This window comes from Mus caroli, unplaced genomic scaffold (genome assembly GCF_978045245.1).
Source record: "Mus caroli unplaced genomic scaffold, Mus_caroli_1 scaffold_7, whole genome shotgun sequence".
Classification (NCBI taxonomy): Eukaryota; Metazoa; Chordata; class Mammalia; order Rodentia; family Muridae; genus Mus; species Mus caroli.
Window position 1 is genome coordinate 32,850,237 of NW_028227262.1, and position 20,657 is coordinate 32,870,893.

A 20,657-nucleotide genomic window follows, 5' to 3' on the forward strand; every position below is an offset into this window, starting at 1 on the left:
GAGACAGGAAGATCTCCAGCCATCCTGGTCTACAGAGTGAATTCGACCACAGTCAGGGTTACACAGAGAAACCCTGTCTTAAAACAAAACAAAACAAAACAGGGCTGGTGAGATGGCTCAGTGGGTAAGAGCACCCGACTGCTCTTCCGAAGGTCCAGAGTTCAAATCCCAGCAACCACATGGTGGCTCACAACCATCTGTAACAAGATCTGACTCCCTCTTCTGGAGTGTCTGAAGACAGCTACAGTGTACTTACATATAATAAATAAATAAATCTTAAAAAAAAAAAAAACAAAAAACAAAAGGGTGGGGCTGGGGTAGGACCTGGAGAGATGGCTCAGCAGTTAAGAACACTGATTGCGCCGGGCGTGGTGGCGCACGCCTTTAATCCCAGCACTCGGGAGGCAGAGGCAGGCGGATTTCTGAGTTCGAGGCCAGCCTGGTCTACAAAGTGAGTGCCAGGACAGCCAGGGCTACACAGAGAAACCCTGTCTCGAAAAACCAAAAAAAAAAAAAAAAAAAGAACACTGATTGCTCTTCCAGAGGTCCTGAGTTCAATTCCTAACCACATGGTGACTCACAAACATCTGTAATGAATGGGATCTGATGCCCTCTTCTGGTGTGTCTGAAGACAGCTACAGTGTACTCATATACATAAATCTTTAAAAAATGAGATTTATTCTATGTGATTGAGTGTTTTGCCTGCATGAATGAGTATGTACCACATGCATGTAGCGCCTACAGAAAAGGGTATCTGATCCCCTAGGGCTGGTGTTAACGTTGTGAGGCAACGCTTGGTTCCTGGGAACTAAATGCCAGTCCTCTGAAAGAGCAACAGTGCTCCACCAAGCCACCTCTCCATCTCTGGTTTGGTTTTATTTCCTCCTAAGATTAGAGTTTTCACAATGATCTGAAAAACAAAAGATAAGCAAAATAGACTAAACTCAGCCTGCCTCTGCTTCCCAAGTGCTGTTACTAAAAGGCGTGCACCACCACACCCAGCCAATAGACTATTTTCTTAGCAATATTATCAACCTATCACTTTTTTTTTTCCCGAGACAGGGTTTCTCTGTGTAGCCCTGGCTGTCCTGGAACCCTCTCTGTAGCCCAGGCTGGCCTCGAACTCAGAAACCCGCCTGCCTCTGCCTCCCAAGTGCTGGGATTAAAGGCATGAGCCACCACTGCCCGGCTAACCTATCACTTATTTATACATTAGGTACATACCATAAGTAGAGAAGATTTAAACATACAGAAGTCGCGAGAAGGCTCAGTAGCACTTCATAAGCAGGGGTTTGCACATCTGTATATTTTATATTATATATAAGTTTTAGGACATTTGCTCAACCAACTGCCTAAGGATCTTCGAAGAGTCTCTTTTGCTACCTCCCAGCCTCAAGGAGGCACACTCGGGAACCAACAATTTAAAAAGCTATTGGGCTTCCACTTAGGGCGGAAATAAATGTCCACCTAGCAGGTCTTAGCTCAAAAAAAAAAATCCCAAATTTCTTAAGTAGTCCCAAGAGAAAAATAAATTTTAGTTCACTCGAAGATGTTAATGTCTACTACAGAGCACTAGTCCACTAGGGTTTTTTTTCAGCATCATTTCTCAGGCACATCTTAGTTTTCTTTAGAGGACCCAGAGCCGGAAGTGCTTCCCTTTTCTCTGCCAGGACCTAAGACTCCGTCCCATCATACCTTGCGCACCGCCGCCGCCTCTTCCTTCTTCCTCGGCGCTGCCTACGAGGTGGCTGCCATCTGTTTTGCGGTGAGTCTGCATCGGCGGCCATCCGCCGCCTGCGGCTTCGGCGGGACCACGACTCCGGGTGGGGAGGCCTCGGCGGCGGCCTCCGCGCCGGCATGATAGTGGCGAGCGCGCGTGGGCCTGGCCACTGGCGCTGCTCCGGAGTCTGCCCGGGGGCCGGCATCGGCCAGGGCGGGCTTGCTGCCATGCGGCCCGAGGGTTTCGGACCGCACCCGCCGCTTTCTGCTTAGCTTGTTAGCAGCCTTTTTCTGCGGCGAGTCCGAAATCCTGAGTCAGGGAGCTGCCGCCGCTCGCCGGTGAGCAGAAATGCTTTCTGAACGTGAGTCCGTCGGGTACTCAGTGTAAGCCCGGCGGAGCAGGTTGTCTGCGCCGGGAGCAGAGAAGGCACCCTTTGGTTGATGCTCTGAGACGATCCGGGAGGGACAGGCGGACTGGTGGCGTGTTAGGAGTGCATGGTGGCTTTGCGTATTTAAGGGCGCAACACTTCAAACATAACGAAGCTTAGTGGAGTGGGATTTGCCGCTCCTTCGCCGCCAGAGAGACCTGGCTGGGGTTCTGTAGGTCGGTTGCGGTTCTTCGAGGTTCGGAGTGGGTGAGATGACCCACTGACCTCTTGGGATCGCGTCTGGAGAGTAGCTAGTATTCTTCCAGCTTCGGAAGCAAGAGGGAGAGCAAGCCTAGCAGAGGTACCCATTCCATTCCCAGTTTGCTCGGTAGCTGGTGATTGGAAGACACTCTGCAACATTACTCACTGGAGGCCTGAGACGCAGTCTCCCCCCCCCCCCCCCCCCCCAGTTTCTTTACTAACTTGGGTCTGACTTTTGTCAAAAGGCATCATGGCTGCCCTCCGGCCTCTGGTGAAGCCTAAGATCGTCAAAAAGAGGACCAAGAAGTTCATCAGACACCAGTCAGACCGATATGTGAAAATTAAGGTATGTGGTTCTGGGGTGGGGGTTAAGACCTGAGCACACGTTTCTTGTTATCGCTTGTCTCCGTATTTTAAAACGTTCATTTTTTTTTTTTTTTAAAGATTTATTTATTATATGTAAGTACACTGTAGCTGTCTTCAGACACACCAGAAGAGGGAGTCAGATCTCATTTCGGGTGGTTGTGAGCCACCATGTGGTTGCTGGGATTTGAACTCTGGACCTTCAGAAGAGCAGTCGGGTGCTCTTACCCACTGAGCCATCTCACCAGCCCTAAAACGTTCATTTTTAAGATGACACTTTCTGTTTTATATTTATGTGTGTGAAGGGCAGGGAGAATCACTTTAAGGAGTTCTCTCCTTCCTGTCTTGTGGGTCTAGGTCAGATTTAGTTTATCTGACAGCAGGCACTTTTAAGTCAGCTCTGCACCCTGACCCTGTATTTTAAAGATCTTTTGGGGTTTTGTCTGCACACCAGGCACATGCATGGATGGAATTGAACCTCTGGAAGAGCAGCCAGTGCTCTCAACTGCTAAGACTTCTCTCTGGGTCTACAGATCACCTGTTGGCTGGATGGGCATGCACACCCAGCAGTTAACTGATCCCTCCTCCCTATCCCTTTTTTGAAACTTAATTGCAAGGGAAGATGATGTTGAAATTCCAGTCCAAGTGCTAGGGATGGAGCCCAGGGCCCTGTGCATGCCAGGCAGACACTGCTAACTGAGCTACACCCTCTCAGCCTTTGGTGTGTGTTTTATGACATGACCCCATGAATTCTGCCCCCTTCCTGCACACACATACAAGAGCTGCCAGTTTCCACAGAGACTAACTTGCCTGTGTGTCTTCAGCGAAACTGGCGGAAACCCAGAGGCATCGACAACAGGGTGCGGAGAAGGTTCAAGGGCCAGATCCTGATGCCCAACATCGGTTATGGGAGCAACAAGAAAACCAAGCACATGCTGCCCAGCGGCTTCCGCAAGTTCCTCGTCCACAATGTCAAGGAGCTGGAGGTGCTGCTGATGTGCAACAAGTGAGTTGGGCCCCTGGCCAGGAGTGTGCCTGCCTCCTGTGAGACTGGGGCCACTGCAGTGGCCATGCTTATGAGGAAAGGGGATGTGTTCCCTTGGTTGAAGCCTGAGACTGGAGAAGAGGGAGGTCTTTTTACAGTGGGTTGTTCAGTGTCTTTTATGGTCCTGTGTGGAACACTGCTATAGTATCATGAGACTGCAGGGGCCTGTGTCTAACCTGGGACCTAAGCTGTGCTTGGCTCTGCTCTGACAGGTGGATTTGCAAAGCAGCTCAGGTCTTTTGGGGCTAAGATAGAGAAAGAGTCTCCAGGCACAGCTGTAGAGAGAAGGTTGTGGGGTATTCTGGGTACTTTGAGCAAGTTACAACCCTTAGTGACCTCTGAGATGCAAGACCAAGGCCTCCCAGGAAATACTCTTGACATTGGATATGAGGGTGTGGTAGGAATTGTTTATTTTTCCCAAGTAAACTAGGACTGCAGAGAGTGTATGTGTTTTCTGAGGTGGTTGTCATGCAGATGGAGGAGGCCGCATGGGGAGATTATGTTGTGCGTTTAACCAGGCCTTGAAGTGCTACAAGTCCATTTGGGAGGATGGATGCAGTAGTGTGTGTGTGTGTGTGTGTGTGTGTGCGCGCGCAGGAGCAGCAGTCCATGAGGCAGTGTTGATGGTGCAGTGTTATCGGGGCTGCATTTCTAATGGGTACATCTGCCCCAGGAGAGCTGCTTGGCCTAGTTAGACCCTGCAGGTGCACCGCTCACTGAGTTCTGTCTCTGGGCATTTTCCTCTGTATAACTGGGGAGCAGGGGAAGTTGGAAGGTAGTTACAGAAAAAACATTGGTAGTAGTTCCTGAGTGGTAAGAGTCCTGGGGTGGGGTATGGCAGCATGTGACTTGTGAATGGTGAGTGTGCTAGATGGTTATAAATGCATGTGGCCCGGGACGGGTACTTCAGGTTAGAACCTGATGCACTCTGTCCCCAAATCTCTGTCAAGTGGGTGTTTGTTTGTATTCGGTATTTGCCATTTGTATGCTTTCCATAGCTCTGCCATCCTGCTTCTCTAGGGGTTTTTCCTCAGCTCCCTGTCTATGGCTTCACGGTCATCTCCATGCTGAGAATGTGTTCATTAGGACAGATTGTCAACACTTTGAGGGGACACGGGCTTGACGCTACTTGAACTGTGTACCTTACAGTGGTTGCCCTGGAAGCCTTTGGCTCCTGTGGAAGAATTCTGGGTTACTCACTCAGTGTGAGGAAGAACCTGAGCCTGCTGTGTGTGGATTAGCACCTGGTCACTACTGTAGACCACTGCAGAAGCCTCGGTGCCTGGGCCCTTGAGCCTTTAGTGCTCATTAAGCCATTTCCCTGGTGACCTTTCCTGGTTTGCTTCTCTTTCAGATCTTACTGTGCTGAGATTGCTCACAACGTGTCCTCTAAGAACCGAAAAGCCATTGTAGAAAGAGCAGCACAGCTGGCCATCAGAGTCACCAATCCCAACGCCAGGCTACGCAGCGAAGAAAATGAATAGATGGCTTGTGTGCATGTTTTATGTTTAAATAAAATCACAAAACCTGCCATCGTATTTTCTATCTTTTTGGTAACTGGAGATTGTTCTTTGCTGCTTGTTCTGGGGAGGCAGCAGGGTTCAGAATCCCATGCTAGTCTTGGTTGGCTGCAGGTGGAAGAGGGGAAAGCTACAGTGTAGGCACACGTGAGTCTGGGGACCAGACAAACCTCTGCTCTCAACCCTGTCCCAACTGCTAGCATGGGCTCTAGCTTAAGGCACTTTTTTGAGGAAGCCTTTGGTTTCATGGAACTGGCCTGCTTGTCCTCAGTCAGGATTGACAGTCCTGTCTTTGGAGGATTTAGAACTTCATGAGACTGATAAACATTTCTGCCACTGAGATACTACAAGGGCAGTGCCCTCTGTAGCACAGGCCAGTTTCTGGCTCTCTGGTCTTTTGAAACAGTAATGGAGTTCAGAAGGGCTGACTGTCAAGGGTGACACTTAAATGACTGGAGAGAAAGACATCCCAGCCTTTTTACTATTAAGCTTTTGTTCTCATTGTAGAAATACGGTTTTATCGTCTTGCTGTAGTGGTGGGGAGTGCTCTACAACTGAGCTATTAATAAACTTTGGTGTTTTGCCTGTATGTATGTCTGCCCTGAGGGCATTGGATCCTTTAGGACAGGAGTTAGAAAGCTGTTGCTACCAGGAGGGCCTGGAAGAACAGCCCATCACCGAGCTAACCTGCCCTGTTGCTTTTAGGTAGATCTTATAGTTGTTCACTACGACCCGAGTGTGTGGTCCAGCCTCAGCCTCCTAAGGAATTAGGATAACAGGTCTATGCCATTGGCCTTAATATGGATAAGAATCCTGTGAGGAGAGCTTTGTATATGTTATTAACTCAGATAAATGGCCTCAGCTGGCTTTAATTCCAGGTAGGTGGATCTGAGTCTGGGCCATATGTGGCTACAAAGAGAAACAATGTCTTAAAAATCAAAACCTGTCATTTATACTTAAATTTTCAGTACTAACAACTACATACACAGGAAGAGCACAAGCCAACTGTTACACTCCTGGGTGATGGGATTAGGGATGTTTGAAACAGTGGACCTACACCTGGCCAATGAGCCACACTATCTTCCCTGTAAACAGTTCTCACTCTGCTAATTAATGAGGCACTAAGTATAAATTGGTTCTCTACATACCCTACCCATGGCTAGGTTCAGGGTGCTGACATTTGGAGTTCAGAGTAAGTGAAGTAGGAAGTCAGCCCCCTGCTTGCCTTCTGGTCTTGGGCACAGGCCAATGCTGGCTTCTAAATGAGTGGAGGGGTGCAGTGTAAAGGTGGTGGGACATCACGCTCGTGAATGAACGTCCTGAGTTGATGGGCCCGGCTTTGGCACTGGGGCTGTGAGCAGGGGGCCCTAGCAAAGGCACTGAGGCTGACAGGGAAGGACAGGAGAGGCCAAGGCCTATTGGGATAAGAAGGGAGGCTTGTGTTGGGGACAGCTAGCTGAGTTCCATAGAGTCCGTGCTGGGGCCAGAGGCTGTGTCCTTTTGTATGCTCTCGAAGAGGGTGGTGAGTTCTGGGTTGGATCGGATCTGGGCAGAAAAGTCAGCTACAGTGGGGCTCTTGCGCACCTCAGGGTTGGTCAGCAGGGCAGCCACTGCCCGCATTGCTGAGCGCTTCAGCTCCTCCTGCTTCTCCAGCTCTTGCTTCACAGAACCAGCCTTGACCTGCAGAGGGAGACAGTGTCCTTACTGAGTCTGTTACCCATTTTAAACATAGGTTTCTAATAAAGGCCTAATTTCAATCTGATTCATAATCAGATTTCATTTTTTTCTACTACTGTGCTGCTATTTGAAGATCAAAACTTAGGGGCTGGGTATGTGGCTCAGTTGGTAGAGTGTTTCACCTGGCCCGCACAAAGTCCTGAGTTAGATATCCACATCTGAGTAGGGAAGAGGGGACCAGATCCAGCATCCACCAAATCTGCTGTACTACACAGCTGGTATTCCCAACACTTGGGGGCAAGGGCATCAGGGCCAGAAATTCAAGGCACCTTTGGCTGTATACTGAGTTTAAGGCCAGCCTGGGCTACCAGAGTGTCTGTGTTTTGTCCCCCCTCCCCCAATACCCCCTACATACACACAAAGAAAATGAAAAAATAACAATATGTGCCTCAAGACACAAGCTACATGGAAAGCAAGACAGGAGGAAGGACTCACTTAAGTTCAGGAATTTGATGCTAACCTGGAGAACAGTTTGGTTTTTTTTGTTTTTTTTTTTTAAAAAAAAGGGTAACAAAACCACTATTCTGAGTCTTGCCTAAAGACTGAAATTCTTGGTCCTTTAAGTAAATCTTAAAACTCCAATCAGGGACGAGGGAGATGGTTCAGTGGTGAAGTACTTGCTGTACAAACCCAAGTTCAGATCCCACAAGAGCTGGATGTGGAAGTTTGTGGGTGTAGACACAGGCAGATCCCTGCAGCTCATGGTCACCCAGTTTAGCAATAGTGGGGCACACCTTTAATAGGCAGAGGCAGTCAGATGTCAGTTCTAGACCAGACTGGTCTATAACATGAGTTCCCAGACAGCCAGGGTTACACAGAGAAACCATGTCTGGGAAGGGGGAAAGAGAAGGAAGAAGGCAGAGAGAGAGATCAAGGAAGACCACTGAAGTCAACTTCTGGCCTCCACAGATACACAACACATAAACACCACACACACACACACACACACACACACACACACACACACACACACACACACAGACACAGTTCTTTCATTCAACAGGTCTCCACCAGGACCCCGAGGGTGCCAGGCTGTTCCCAATATTACAACTTTCCAGAAGACCTTCCACACTGTGTTAGCAGTTGCTCTGTAGTAGCAGGAGTAGCCAGCCAATCAATCAACCATAAGAGGTAGGCCCAGCTCCCAACTGGGATCTGCATAGACTGTGTGGGGAAGCTAGCATGTGGAGTGTTATACCCTGGATCCCTCTCCCAGGCCAGCACCCAGGAAGTATTTAATGAAGGAATCTCACAGCCCAGCCCAGGAAGCTTTGTAGACTGGGGCAACAGCCAGCCCAGCACTGCAGTGCACATGGTCCAGTGAGTGATGACTAAAGCCAACAGGCACTCCAGGGTCCAGGCAGGGCAGGGCTTACCTTGGCAGTACAGGTGGCTCTGAGTGGCTCAATGAGCCGGTCCACCCTCTGCAGGACAGGTGCAGGACAAAGAGTGGCCAGTCGGGCCAACATGATGAAGGTCAGCATCTACCCAAGGAAGCAGATGGAACTCATGGTGAAACAGCACCCAGACAGAGCAGCAGACCCAATGGAAGCTCTGGCTTGTACCCCACAAACTGACAACCAAGTCCCTCCAGGCCCCTGCGCAGGGCTCCCACCTCTCTGGGTCTCAGGTTCCTATTATAGATGTACACCATGACGCTGAATGTTGCCAGCTAACTTTAGTTGTGTGAGGATGGCTGGATAACAAAAGGCACGTGTTCACATGCCTCTGGCACAGGCCTGGGCAGGAACTGAGCAGCTCCTCGGTTTCCACTGACACTGGCTTGGACATGCTGCAGTTGAGATACAACTTGAGTGTGTATCACAAAAGCCTGTGTATAGCAATGCTGAGGGGTGATGGAGTCTTCAGCAGGAGGTGGCTAGGTCACTGGAGGTGGTCCTGCTGGAAGGGGTTAGTTCAGGTCTCAGAGGACCTCAGTTCCCACAAAAGTGAATAATAAAATGAACATGCCTCCATCTTTAATCCCAGCACTTGGGAGGCAGAGGCAGGCAAATTTCTGTGAGTTCAGTTCCAGGCTGCTCTGATCTACAAAGCGAGTCCAGGATAGCCAGGGCTCTGTTAATACCAAGAAACCCTGTCTGGATAAAACAAAAACAAAAAACAATACAAGAACACGCCTCATGCCTGATTCTACCATGTGAACTTCTGCAGCTGCCGGCCATTGTGATGCCGCCAGAGCAAAAACAGATGCCAGCCAACACCAGATTCTGAGTCTCCAGAAAGATCTAAAACAGCCTTTTAAAGGAATACCCGGCCATAGATTTTTTTTTTTTAATAGCAACAGAAAACAGGTCAGAGCCGGGCGTGGTGGCACACGCCTTTAATCCCAGCACTTGGGAGGCAGAGGCAGGCGGATTTCTGAGTTCGAGGCCAGCCTGGTCTACAAAGTGAGTTCCAGGACAGCCAGAGCTATACAGAGAAACCCTGTCTCAAAAAACCAAAAAAAAAAAAAAAAAAAGAAAAAAAGAAAGAAAAAAAGAAAACAGGTCAGGTGTGAGAACACGTGCCTTTAATCCCAGAACTCAGGAGACAGAGGCAGGTGGATCTCTGTGAGTTCAAGGCCAGCTTTGTCTACATACTTCTAGGACATACAGAGCTATATAAGAGAAACTTTGTCTTAAAAAACAAAGCAAGGGCTGGACAGATGGCTCAGTGGTTAAGAGCACTGACTACTCTTCCAAAGGTCTTGAGTTCAATCCTCAGCAACCATATTGTGGCTCACAACCATCTGTAATGGGATCTGATGCCCTCTTCTGGTGTGTCAGTGACAGTGAACCATGTGGGAATCCCAGATGTGGACATGCCCATAATAAATGCATAAAAATAAATAAAAAACAAAGCAAAATGAAATAATACTAACCAGAAACAGACTAATATAATGGCAATGTGGGAATTTACCTAGCATTATGGATCGTTTTCAAAAGAAATACTATTTTTCATATACATTTTTTAAATTTTTAAAATGTTGGTAACATTTAAAACAAACACTACAACAGACTTGGACCTAATGTGCCCAAAGTGTACACCCTAAGAAACATCCAAGACCTGGTTCCTCGTTCTTTTTTTGTTTGTTTATTTGAGACAGGGTTTCTCTTTATAGCCCTGGCTGTCCTAGAACTCACTTTGTAGACCAGGCTGGCCTCGAACTCAGAAATCCGACTGCCTCTGCTTCCCGAGTGCTGGGATTAAAGGTGTTGGCCACCACCCGGCCGGTTCCTTGTTCTTGACAGAAAGCACAGCTGCTTTCATGGGGTGCCAGGAGACGGGGAGAACAGCAGGGGCCTAATGTTGCCTGGTCCCTTGCTCTGAGCTGGGCTTGCATCTGGCACGGTGCCACCTACCCGAATGTCATAATGGTCCTTCAGCCCATCCTCCACGTGGTTCAGAAACTCGCACATGTCCAGCTGGCCCAGGCAGCTCTCCAGCAGCGAGTACATGCACTCGAAGGCAGCCTTCCTCACATCCAGCCCATCATCCACAGTATGCTTGAAGGGCCCCATCTCCACCTGCAGGAAGGAAGGACATAACAAGGAGGGTTTGCAATACTCACCTCACCTGCTCAGCACTGCATCCTGGCCCCAAGTCACACTCTATGCGCTCAAGTCTCAGGTCTCAACTCAGCCTGCAGCATCCTCTCTCTGGACTGTCACACCTGCTAAGCAGGAAGTGTCAGGTTCCGTGTGTGCGTGTGTGTGTGTGCGTGTGTGTGTGTGCGTGTGTGTGTGTGCGCGCGCTTGTAGGACCTCGTGCACACTGAGCACATGTTCTGTAACTGAGCATCTTTTGCCTGACAGACAACATCTTACTTGAGTACTAAATTAGACACCTTGGGAAGGTCTGGGCATATGGCTTGGCTAGCACACACACAGACCCAAGTTTGATCTCTGGCACTGAATAAACATCACGATGTCTGTAACCCAGCGCTCAGGAGGTGGAAGCAGGTCAGAAGCATTCTTAACCTAGACTACACAAGATTCTGTCTCAGGAAAAAACAAAATCCTTAGGAATAGGTGCTACTATCAACCCTACTCAACATCCCACTAAGGCTCAGAGAGGTAACCTGACATGCTGGAGGACACACAGCTGGTAAGTCGCAGAACCAGACTCAAAAACCAAGTCCTCTGAAGCTTGTAACCATGGAATCTGGCTTCTAACAGTAAAGTCTGAGCCCCAAAACCCAACTGAAGAGATTACACAGATTAAAAATAATGCCTTGTGGGTAGGCAGAGCTTCATGGAATGGCATCGCCTGCCAAGCAATGTTGGTGACCACAGGAACTGCAAGAGGTCTGTAGGCACCCTGGTTTCAGCTCAGGGGTACAGATATTAGATTTTTGGCCTCCAGAACTATATCTGATACCAGGTACAGTAGCTCACACCTTTAATCCCAGCACTCAAGAGGCAGAGGCAAGAGGATAAATCCCTGTGAGTCTACATAAGTGAGTTCCAGGATAGCCAGGACCACACAGAGAAACCCTGTCTTAAAAAGAAAGACAAAACCAAAAAATCTTCAAATGTCCTTCTTTCAGAAAACTTTTTCAACCCCTCTCAAGAGCACTGCTTCCTCCTCAGACCTTCGTGAGGAGCTGTAGGGCAACTTGGCTGTCAAGCTCAACCCCCTCTGCCCCTTCAGCTCTCTCTCCAACCTGACTCTCCTGACCACCGCTCTCCTGGAGGTCAGGCTGAGCATCTTGGTGGCAGAAGCCAACTATGAGTCCTGGGACTTTAGACTCTGGCTGAGTGACAAGAGTTGCTGACACTGTAGTCCAGTGCCACAGGCCTGACACCTTGAGGTTCAGGAGGTTCAGTGTTTGGACTGTGGGTTTTAAAATGCTTGCATTATTCAAAGAGATGTACTGGGGAAGGAGCCCAAGTCTAAATACAGAGCCCATGTATGGGGAATAAGCGTTCCTCTTCATATGCCTGAAGGTAGTTCAGGTAGTATTTGTAGGGTGCCTGCATTTTAAATAGAGCCTGTCACAGGGGGTGTCACATTTGGGGACTAGGATGCTCATGCTGACCATGAGCTACTAAGCATCAGGGCTGCCTCCCAGTGCTTAGGGCACAGCCTTGTGGTACAGGCACAGTGACTGTCCTCACTTAGCTCCAGGGAAAACTGAAGCTAACGGGGCACTGGATTGCCCAGTCTGGGCCCCCGCTGGGGAGTGGAGAGACATGGCATGACTAGGGCCATGTGGCCCTTGTGCCTGGGTGGGCCTCACTCTTGGTTTTCAATGAGCCTTGACTGTGAGGCACAGAAGGCTCAACAAGGGCTAGCCATACAAGGTGTCCATGCTACCTCATACCTCTCGGATGAGGTCCCGGCGGATCTTGGTCTCCTGGTAGAGGAGGGGCAGGATGTCATCCAACAGGTCCCGGACCAGCGATGGTTTGTTGTGCACAGCTGAGTTGAAGAAGGTGAGTGTGGCCCGGCGCACGTTCAGGTCTGGGTCCTGCAGGCTTTCCATGAACTCCGCTGCAGAGCGACAAGACAAAGGACATAGAAGCAGGACATAAAGCCACCTCTATGCTGTTCCTGGTGACCTGGGCACCACGAGTTATGTAGAACTAAGGGCAGACATGACCCGAACATCTACCTTAAGCCAGACACAATGCCGTCACAGTCCAAATAAGAATGCCTAGCTTCCCACTGACTTTGGGTTCTGGCAGCCGTGACCTCCTCCAGGGCTTTTAGGAGTGAGCCATGACAGCAGCTGTGAAGCCCAGGGCTGAGAGCTGGCACAGAGGACGGCTCTGCTCTCAGACAGGGCCTCGCTGACTACACCAGGTCCGGGCTCTTCCTGCCCTAGTCTCTTGTGCACAGGATAACAAGGCCACCCACAGCACCAGGTCTGAAACACCAACCCAACACGGTTGCTCTGAGGATTAGTGCTGAGGACGGAACCCAGGGCCTCGCATATGCTGAGCATCCGTGCTACCACTGAGCAACGTCTTCAGCTAGAAGAGTAGGACACAGAAACTTGAGTCTCCACCACAAACCACATGACCAGAGTGGCCATCGCACCACAGGGTATGTTACTGTCACGGGATATCGATTTCCTTGCACTGGGAAAAACTGCAGTCTTCAAGCAGATCAGGACTCAACCACACTAGGACATAGGACCCTTCCCACAGTGTATGCTGGCTCTTAGAGTCCTGCTTCTGTAAGGATATAACCTAGGAGTAGGACAAGTCTGAACCCTCTCTTGGGACTCAGTTTCCCCATTTGTAAAATGGGACCAGTGTTCTTTACCAGGCTGGGAGGGACTATTAGAATTAACTGATGAGTTTTATCAAAGGGCATCTCATGGTATCCATCCTAGGGAGCCCAGAACTAAGGGTCAAGCAGCTAAAGGTGGTAGTGCATGCCTATAATCCCAGGACTTGGGGGATAAAGGCAAGATCAGGAATTCAGAGTCATCCTCGGCTATATAGAGTTTGAGTCCAGCCTGGGCTACACAGATTCTAACTCTAAAAACAAACTAGCTTTGGGGACTGGAGAGATGGACCAGCAGTTAAGAGCACTGACTGCTCTTGCAGACGACCGGAGTTTGGTTCCCAGAACCCACGTGGTAGCTCAAAATCATCCATAACTCCAGTTCCAGGGGATTCAATGTCTTCTTCTGATCTCTATAGGCACCAGGAACACATATAGTGCACAAACATGTTCAAGTGAAACACACACACACACACACACACACACACACACACACACACACCAACTAATAAAAAAAAAAATCAAATTACAAAAAGAAGTAAACTCTGAAGTAAAACCAAGACACCACTGTTGGGCCCTGGACCCAACCACAGCAACCACAGCAACTCATCAAGGCTAGAAATCTGCCTATGGCCATCAGGGTCAGTCCAGGCTGCGACAAGGATATAGTTTCCAATTCACTGCTCTTTGGTCTGGCACAGTGCCTTTGCATGCATCAGCACCCCATTTTATAGTTGAGCTTGAAATGGCCTGCCCACACTTCTAAGTCAGTATTCAAAGCCAAAGGCTGGAGAATTCCAGCCTCCCTCTACATTCTGTAGGGCCACTTTTGTTGAGAAGAGGGCTGAGATTCTGGTGTGGCCCCCTGAGAAGATGCTGGCACTGGGCTTTGAAGGCAGGAAGTCTGGTCCTGCAGGAGGCTTGAAGGGAGGGCCTAGCCTACCCCATGAAGGCTTCTCCAGCTAAGACCCCCTCAGACTTGGTCAAGTTGGTGCTTGCAAGTTTGTTTTCATCCTCAGAGCCTGTACCTTTAAAGAGCATTTCCCACCCTATTAGCTGTTTCCAAGAGAGCGTTCTCCAGAAATGCCTCATGACCATTTGACAGATAAAGAAGCAAAACTCATCAGTAAGGGGCACGTGAAGCCCACCGGAGCCCTGGTGGTGACAGGGGTTTGAAGGCACAGCTCCTCACTCAAGAGGCTGACTCCCTTGATTAATTTGTAAGATGTGCTAGCCACGCTCCAGACCCACGGTGAGAGGCACTAGTCGCACCTACCGATGAAGCTCTTCAGGAGAGGGTCGATGGAGTGAGGCTGGTCTGAGATGAGGAACTTGACTGCAGTGATGACCGTGCTCCGGGTGTATGGCTGACCTGCAAGACAAGAGGCAATAGTGTGGGGCAGGGGACCACCCATAGACCCAGCAAAACACAGTACACCCCCTCCCTACTTGAGGAACAACCCCCTCCCAGGAAGTATTAATTATTATAATTATGTGATTATTTCCCATGGCAGCCTTGAATCTGCCCAGTTCTTCCTCCTGCTGCTAGAAGAGTTAAGTGGCTGGGTCTTGGTAGGTCCAAACAGAACACTAGGACCTCAGAGAAAGTTCTGCCCTCAGACTGAGACTACACTGCATTTTCAGACATCCTCTCCATTCAAACTCCATAATAACAAAATGTTAGTTAAAATAATGAAGCTGGTGTGGTAGTGCAAACCTGTCATCCCAAAGTCCCAGGAGTATCTTCAGGAGTTGGAAGTCAGCCTGGGCTACAGAGTGAGTACCTGTCTCAAAAACAAACAAAACTGTGAACAACTATTGGCCTGCACTTTACACAGGAAAGGGGGACTCGGCAAGGCCAGGTTCACATTTCAGGCCACAGAGAAGAGGCCAGGGGGGCTTTTGGCAGGCTGGCGGCCAATGGGATCCCCCAGAACTCAGGTCCCCGAGCACGAGGTCATGAAGGACGCACTTCATTTCACCTTGTTACTGACTTTATAGAAGCTGGAGAAAGGGGGGTGGGGGCTCACCGAGATCCCTAAGGATGGAGGGGTCATGCCAGGACATGGTCCTCACCTAGAAACTGGTTGTGCATCTTTGGGACTGGGGCCCAGCAGACAGAAGTAGGCTGCAGAAGGTGAGCCCTGATGGTTATGTTTGCCTTTGATTCCAGCCTAAACTGTGTCCTGATCCACCAAGGTGTGAACTAGCCGCTGTGCAGGTTCCTGCTGCCATGACTGCTCACACGAGGCCTTCCCGTCTATGGCTGACTGCTCCCTCTAAGCAGGGGCCTCCCTAAAGTTGCTTCTATCAGGTATTTTGTCACAGCAGTCATGACTCTAGCAGATTATGAAAATAACATCATATGGCTTTATTTCTATGATGATGTTTTTTTTTTGTTGTTGTTGTTGTTTTTGTTTTTTTTGGTTTTTTTCGAGACAGGGTTTCTCTGTATAGCCTTGGCTGTCCTGGAACTCACTTTGTAGACCAGGCTGGCCTTGAACTCAGAAATCCGCCTGCCTCTGCCTCCCGAGTGCTGGGATTAAAGGCGTGCGCCACCACGCCCGGCTTATGATGATGTTTTTAAAAGCAGGGTTTCTCTATGTTGCCATGGTACTCAATATGTAGCCCAGGCTGGTCTATTTCAGAGTTCCTCCTGAGTGCTGAGACTAAGGTGTACACCACCACACCCAGCTCTATGTCACCTCTGATTTGTGTGAGACGGTAGGAATAGAACCCAGGGCCTCGTGTGTCAGAAGCAAACATTCTACCAGCAAGCAACAGCCCCAGCCCCCAGGCCCTTATCTATCTATCTATCTATCTATCTATCTATCTATCTATCTATCTATCTATCTATCTATCTATGTAGAGTCTCAAGGCCTTCAGTATCTCTAAGCAGGTAGACTTTGAAGTAATCCTTCTGCCTTCTGCCTCCTAGTTATATACTTCTAATCCTGTCTGCCTAATGCCATCTTTAAGTTGTATTTTTACCCCTTAGTATCTTCAGAGGACAGGATTCAGGAGCTCTTTGTATACTAAGCCCTTCCACAAAACAGCATGGTGTTTACACAGAACCTATACCTGTATTTTCAGTCTTCTTCATGTTATTTACATTAAACATGCCATCAGTAGTTACATCTATATTGTTGAGGGAGAAAAAGCCTTGCAAGATGGTTCTTGCTATAAAAGTAGCTATCACCAAGCCTGGTGACCTGGCCCTGCCACCTGGCCCACCTCAGCCAGTGACAGGAATGCCAAGACTTTGACCCCTGTGCTTGAGTGGGACGACTTGGCATCACAGACCAGGCGGCTGGCAGTGCAAGTCCTTGGAATCTACATGACAGAAGGAGAGACCTGACATCCCTAAGTTGTCTCCATGGCATGCCATGGCAAACACACAACAAAAGGAAATAAAGACAAGAAAAGCTTTCACATGTTAAATACAGACACAATATTTTCTTGGGTTATTTTTGATCCAAGTGAGTTGAACCTATGATGCAGTCCCCTTCAGTGAAAGGTCTGATTGAAATAAGGACACATCAAAAACCCTGTCCTCTTGGATTGGAGAGATGGCTAAGCAATTAAAAGCACTGGCCACTCTTGCAGTGGACCTAGGCTTACTTACAAGTACCCACATGGCAGCTCACAGCTGTCTGTAACCCCAGTTCCAGGGCATCTGATGCCTTTTTCTGGCCTCCGAGGGCATTGCCTGTATACAGTACACATACATCTATGCAGGTAAAACACCCATATACATAAAACAAAATAAAAATTGAAGAACCCTGCAAAAAACAAACAAACCAACAAAACCAAAAAGAGACCTCCACCCCAGAGACCACTAGGAGAAGCCTGTACATCTGCGAAGCATCGTTCGTCTGACTGGCTTCTTCTTGACTAACACCCACACACTCACTCACACCCACACACCCACAAACTCACTCACACACACACAGACCCACTCTCTCTCTCTCACACACACACACACACACACACACACACACAAACTCTCATCTCCAGTGATCTGCATAAGTTGTGTGGATGCTTGGGGACCAAGTTGGCCAGCCCAGGCCACTGTACTCTTACCTGCAGCGAGCTGCTTCCGGAATCGAGGCAGGAGGTAGGGAGGGTTCACAAACACTAGCTTCCCGATGCACTCCGCCACCACACACCGAGTGCCTTCCTCGGGGCTCTCACAGCGCTGGAAGAGCAGCGCCCACACATCCTCAACATAGGGCTTCAGATTGTCAGGCTGCGCAGCCCCCAGGGCCTCCCTGAGTGCATGTAACAGCAGGTACTGTCGCCGGGGCTGGGCCTCAATTTGTGCCAGCAGGAAGGGCAGGAAGTCAGGCAGGTTGCCAGCACCCACACGGCCCAGGGCATATGCGGCTGCAGCCCTCACGTCCTCACTGGGAGACCCCAGGGCTTCCAGAAGCACGGTCTTCAGCTCCCTCTGGGGGCCTGGCCCTGCCACCTGGCCCACCTCAGCCAGTGACAGGAATGCCAAGACTTTGACCCCTGTGCTTGAGTGGGGCGACTTGGCATCACAGACCAGGCGGCTGGCAGTACCTGCGGCCTCCTGGGGGCAGGCAGCTGAGAGGGCAGCTACACACCGGGCCAGCGAGTGGAACACCTGCTTGTGCAGGCCGGGTCCCCCGTCCCCAACCTGGTTGTAAACAGGTGCAGTGAGCAGGCTAATGAGCTCCGAGTACTCCACACAGGGAGGGCGGGTTCCCACCAGCGCCTGCAGGAAGCCTTCAGTGGCTGCCAGCACCCCGGCAGGCAGCAAGGGTGAGTGCAGCAGCTGCAGCAGCTCCTCCAGAACGGGGCCACTGACCTCAACCAGAGAGCTAGGCTGCGTCTGGGTCACTGTGGTGAGGAAGTCGACAGCCAGCTGGGCCACATGCATGTCATTCTCGCTGACCAGAGCAGGCAGCTCGGCTAGCACAGTCCTAACGGCAGGCGGGGGCAGGCCAAGGCCCTGGCTCTGAGCCAGGGCATCAAGAGCAGCCAGTGTGGCCAGCCGCAGGGCCCGCTGATTCTTGCGCAGAAATGAAGCCAGGATGGGCAGTGCCTCAGCCAGGATGGGCTGCAGGTCAAGTCGCAATGGGGACACAGCCACCAGGGTCAGTGCCTTGACAGCAGGCAACCGGGTGATCTCATTCCGTAGGCGATCCAGGAGAAGCATAAGTGTGGGTTCTAGGTCATCCCCAAGTCGATCACCAAGGTGACCCACAAGGTGGCCCACACAAGAGATGGCCCGTTCCTTCACCTCCTGATCCAGGTCAGTGGCTCGGAGTCGTGCCAGGGTAGCTGTGGACATCTCTCCGACGTATGGCTCAGGGTCCAGCAGCCGAGGCCTATCCAGTGGCCACAGGGTCCGCACCAGCTCCTGGAGCACCAGTAAGGCCTCAGCTGCCACCTTATAGAAAGGGTCAGCCACACAGGCCATCACAGGTGGTAGGAGGGTAGGCAAGTGTGGGTGGAAGGCCTCAGCCGGCTCTGTACCCAGAAGCCCCTGCAGGAAGGCCAGGGCATCCATCCGAATGGTGGAGGAGCTTGAGTAGTCGGCCAGTGAAAAGACAATGCCTGCAGGTGGGAACCAAGGTTAGGGGCTCTTCAGCCTGGCTCAGTCTGGGGCTGTAGTGACCAATGTATCTGTCCTGAACCAAGCATCCAAAGCTCCCAGAACCCACCAGAGTTGAGGAAAACAAGGCCAGAACTCATCTTAAGTTAAAAGCAGCCTTGTTCTCCCTGTGGCCAAGGGGTGGGGGGCACAATACACAACCACCATGAGCCATCTTCGCACAGGGCAAGCCCAGGAATACTGCTGGGCTCTCAAGGTTTGAGGACTCAATATAGGGTAGGGGTCTGTATTCTAGAAGAAGCCCAAAGAGAGCCAGCTGAAGCCCAGCGTACCTGACACCAACACAGCCATGTGCTCTGCCAGGCTGCCAGGGAGGACGCCTGCCAGCTCGGTGAAGAGGTTGAAGCAGCCTTGGCGGGTCCGAACGTTCCTGTCTTTAAGTTGTCGCTGCAGGGCCTTTATCACTAGGGGCACCTGTGAATAGGCGGGGAGATCAGGAACCAGCAAGGAAGCCACCCCAGGGAGGGTTCCAACACAGACAGGTGGCCTTAGTGCCCATCAGTCCCTACTAGTCACCTGATTCAGACTCTGCAGACACAGTGACAGCTACCTCCATCTTATACATGTGCACAAGGAACTGGCTCAGGGTGACCCAGCAGCTGGCTGTCACCTCTATCTCTATGAAGGGAAAGCAGAAGCTTAGTGTCCTCAGCGCATGGCCCCTTCTTGTCCTCTACTCTCCCCAGATGGTCCTGAATCCAGTGGCCCGGGTTCCACCCTGAGCTGTATCTCTGATCCAGCTTGCGCATTTCCTGCCCACCTAAGTGGCTCAACCTAGGCATCTGCTACAGTCTACATAAAGTTTGTGTCCCACAAGGACTTACGTATTGGAAGCTTGGTCCCCAGTGTGGTGGAACTCAGAAGAGGAGGGCCCTTTAAAAGGTGGCGTTATCCGGAAGTCACTAAAAAGCATGAACTGGTTCTATTGGACAGGTTAACTATAAAATGGGGGCCTAGTCCTCATCATTCTGGCTTTGTGTCGTACCACGGGCTCTCTTTTGTATATTCAAGCTATCTGCAAAGATGTCACACAGCTAGGGCAAGCCACACCAGGGCACAGTCCATGGTTTTTGGACTCAGTGTTTCAAACCTGAGCTAATTAAACCTCTTTTCTTAGTAGGGACCAGGCCTCTGGTGTTTTATTTATTTATTTATTTGTTTGTTTGTTTGTTTGTTTATTTATTTATTTAGATTGGTTGGTTTGTTTGTTTTTGAGACAGGGTTTCTCTGTGTACTCCTGGTTGTCCTGGAACTCACTTTGTAGACCAGGCTGGCCTCAAACTCAGAAATCCGCCTGCCTCTGCCTCCCAAGTGCTGGGATTAAAGGCGTGTGCCACCACATCCAGTTTATTTATTATACTAACAGAAAATTCACTACTTACAGCCAATGAGGACTTCAACCATAAATGTACAAAGATGTAGATGTTCCCTCCTCCTCAGTGTCCCCTATCTCAAGAAGCCAAGAAGTCAACTGATCCCTGCCTCTCCCAGACACAAGCAACCTATTACCAGCAAGATCTGGCAGTTCAATCCAGCCCACTTCTCAACGACCATCCCTTTCAATCCCTCTGCTTTCTCTGAGTCAAAGGTACCATCTCTTGTCACCTGACACAGCTGCAATGTCCTCCTGTTGGTCCCCAGCCATGACTCTTGTTCTGTCACAATCCATTCCCCACCCAGCAGCCAGAAGTGATTTAAACTAAGCAAACAAAGGTCTCCTCACTCCTGCAAGCCCTACTTGTGTTGCTGCTGTGTCCGAACTT

The 20,657-nt window shown here is 50.1% G+C and overlaps 2 protein-coding genes and 1 non-coding gene across 3 annotated transcripts in view; 2 read left to right on the top strand and 1 right to left on the bottom strand.

Moving 5' to 3' along the window:
• The first annotated feature begins 1,679 nt into the window (after positions 1-1,679).
• Positions 1,680-5,294, top strand: Rpl32 (ribosomal protein L32). The gene is made up of 4 exons (XM_085840147.1): positions 1,680-1,765; positions 2,594-2,694; positions 3,536-3,717; positions 5,111-5,294. Exons 2-4 carry the CDS (start codon positions 2,599-2,601, stop codon positions 5,238-5,240), a joined length of 408 nt encoding a protein of 135 aa, XP_085696273.1. The 5' UTR covers positions 1,680-1,765; positions 2,594-2,598; the 3' UTR covers positions 5,241-5,294.
• Positions 2,370-2,509, top strand: LOC115031375 (small nucleolar RNA SNORA7). Its single transcript, XR_003837016.1, has one exon. It is a non-coding gene; the product is annotated as a small nucleolar RNA SNORA7 (small nucleolar RNA).
• A 911-nt stretch (positions 5,295-6,205) lies between the features above and the next one.
• Cand2 (cullin associated and neddylation dissociated 2 (putative)) overlaps positions 6,206-20,657 on the bottom strand; it is a 28,994-nt gene continuing 14,542 nt past the window's right edge. Inside the window, exons 9-15 of the mRNA XM_021165450.2 lie at positions 19,167-19,308; positions 17,334-18,836; positions 14,527-14,622; positions 12,340-12,509; positions 10,376-10,540; positions 8,390-8,497; positions 6,206-6,956 (exon numbers count right to left, since the gene is read on the bottom strand). Coding sequence (XP_021021109.1) covers positions 6,729-6,956; positions 8,390-8,497; positions 10,376-10,540; positions 12,340-12,509; positions 14,527-14,622; positions 17,334-18,836; positions 19,167-19,308 — 2,412 coding nt within the window. The 3' untranslated portion in view covers positions 6,206-6,728. The remainder of the gene's footprint in view (positions 6,957-8,389; positions 8,498-10,375; positions 10,541-12,339; positions 12,510-14,526; positions 14,623-17,333; positions 18,837-19,166; positions 19,309-20,657) is intronic.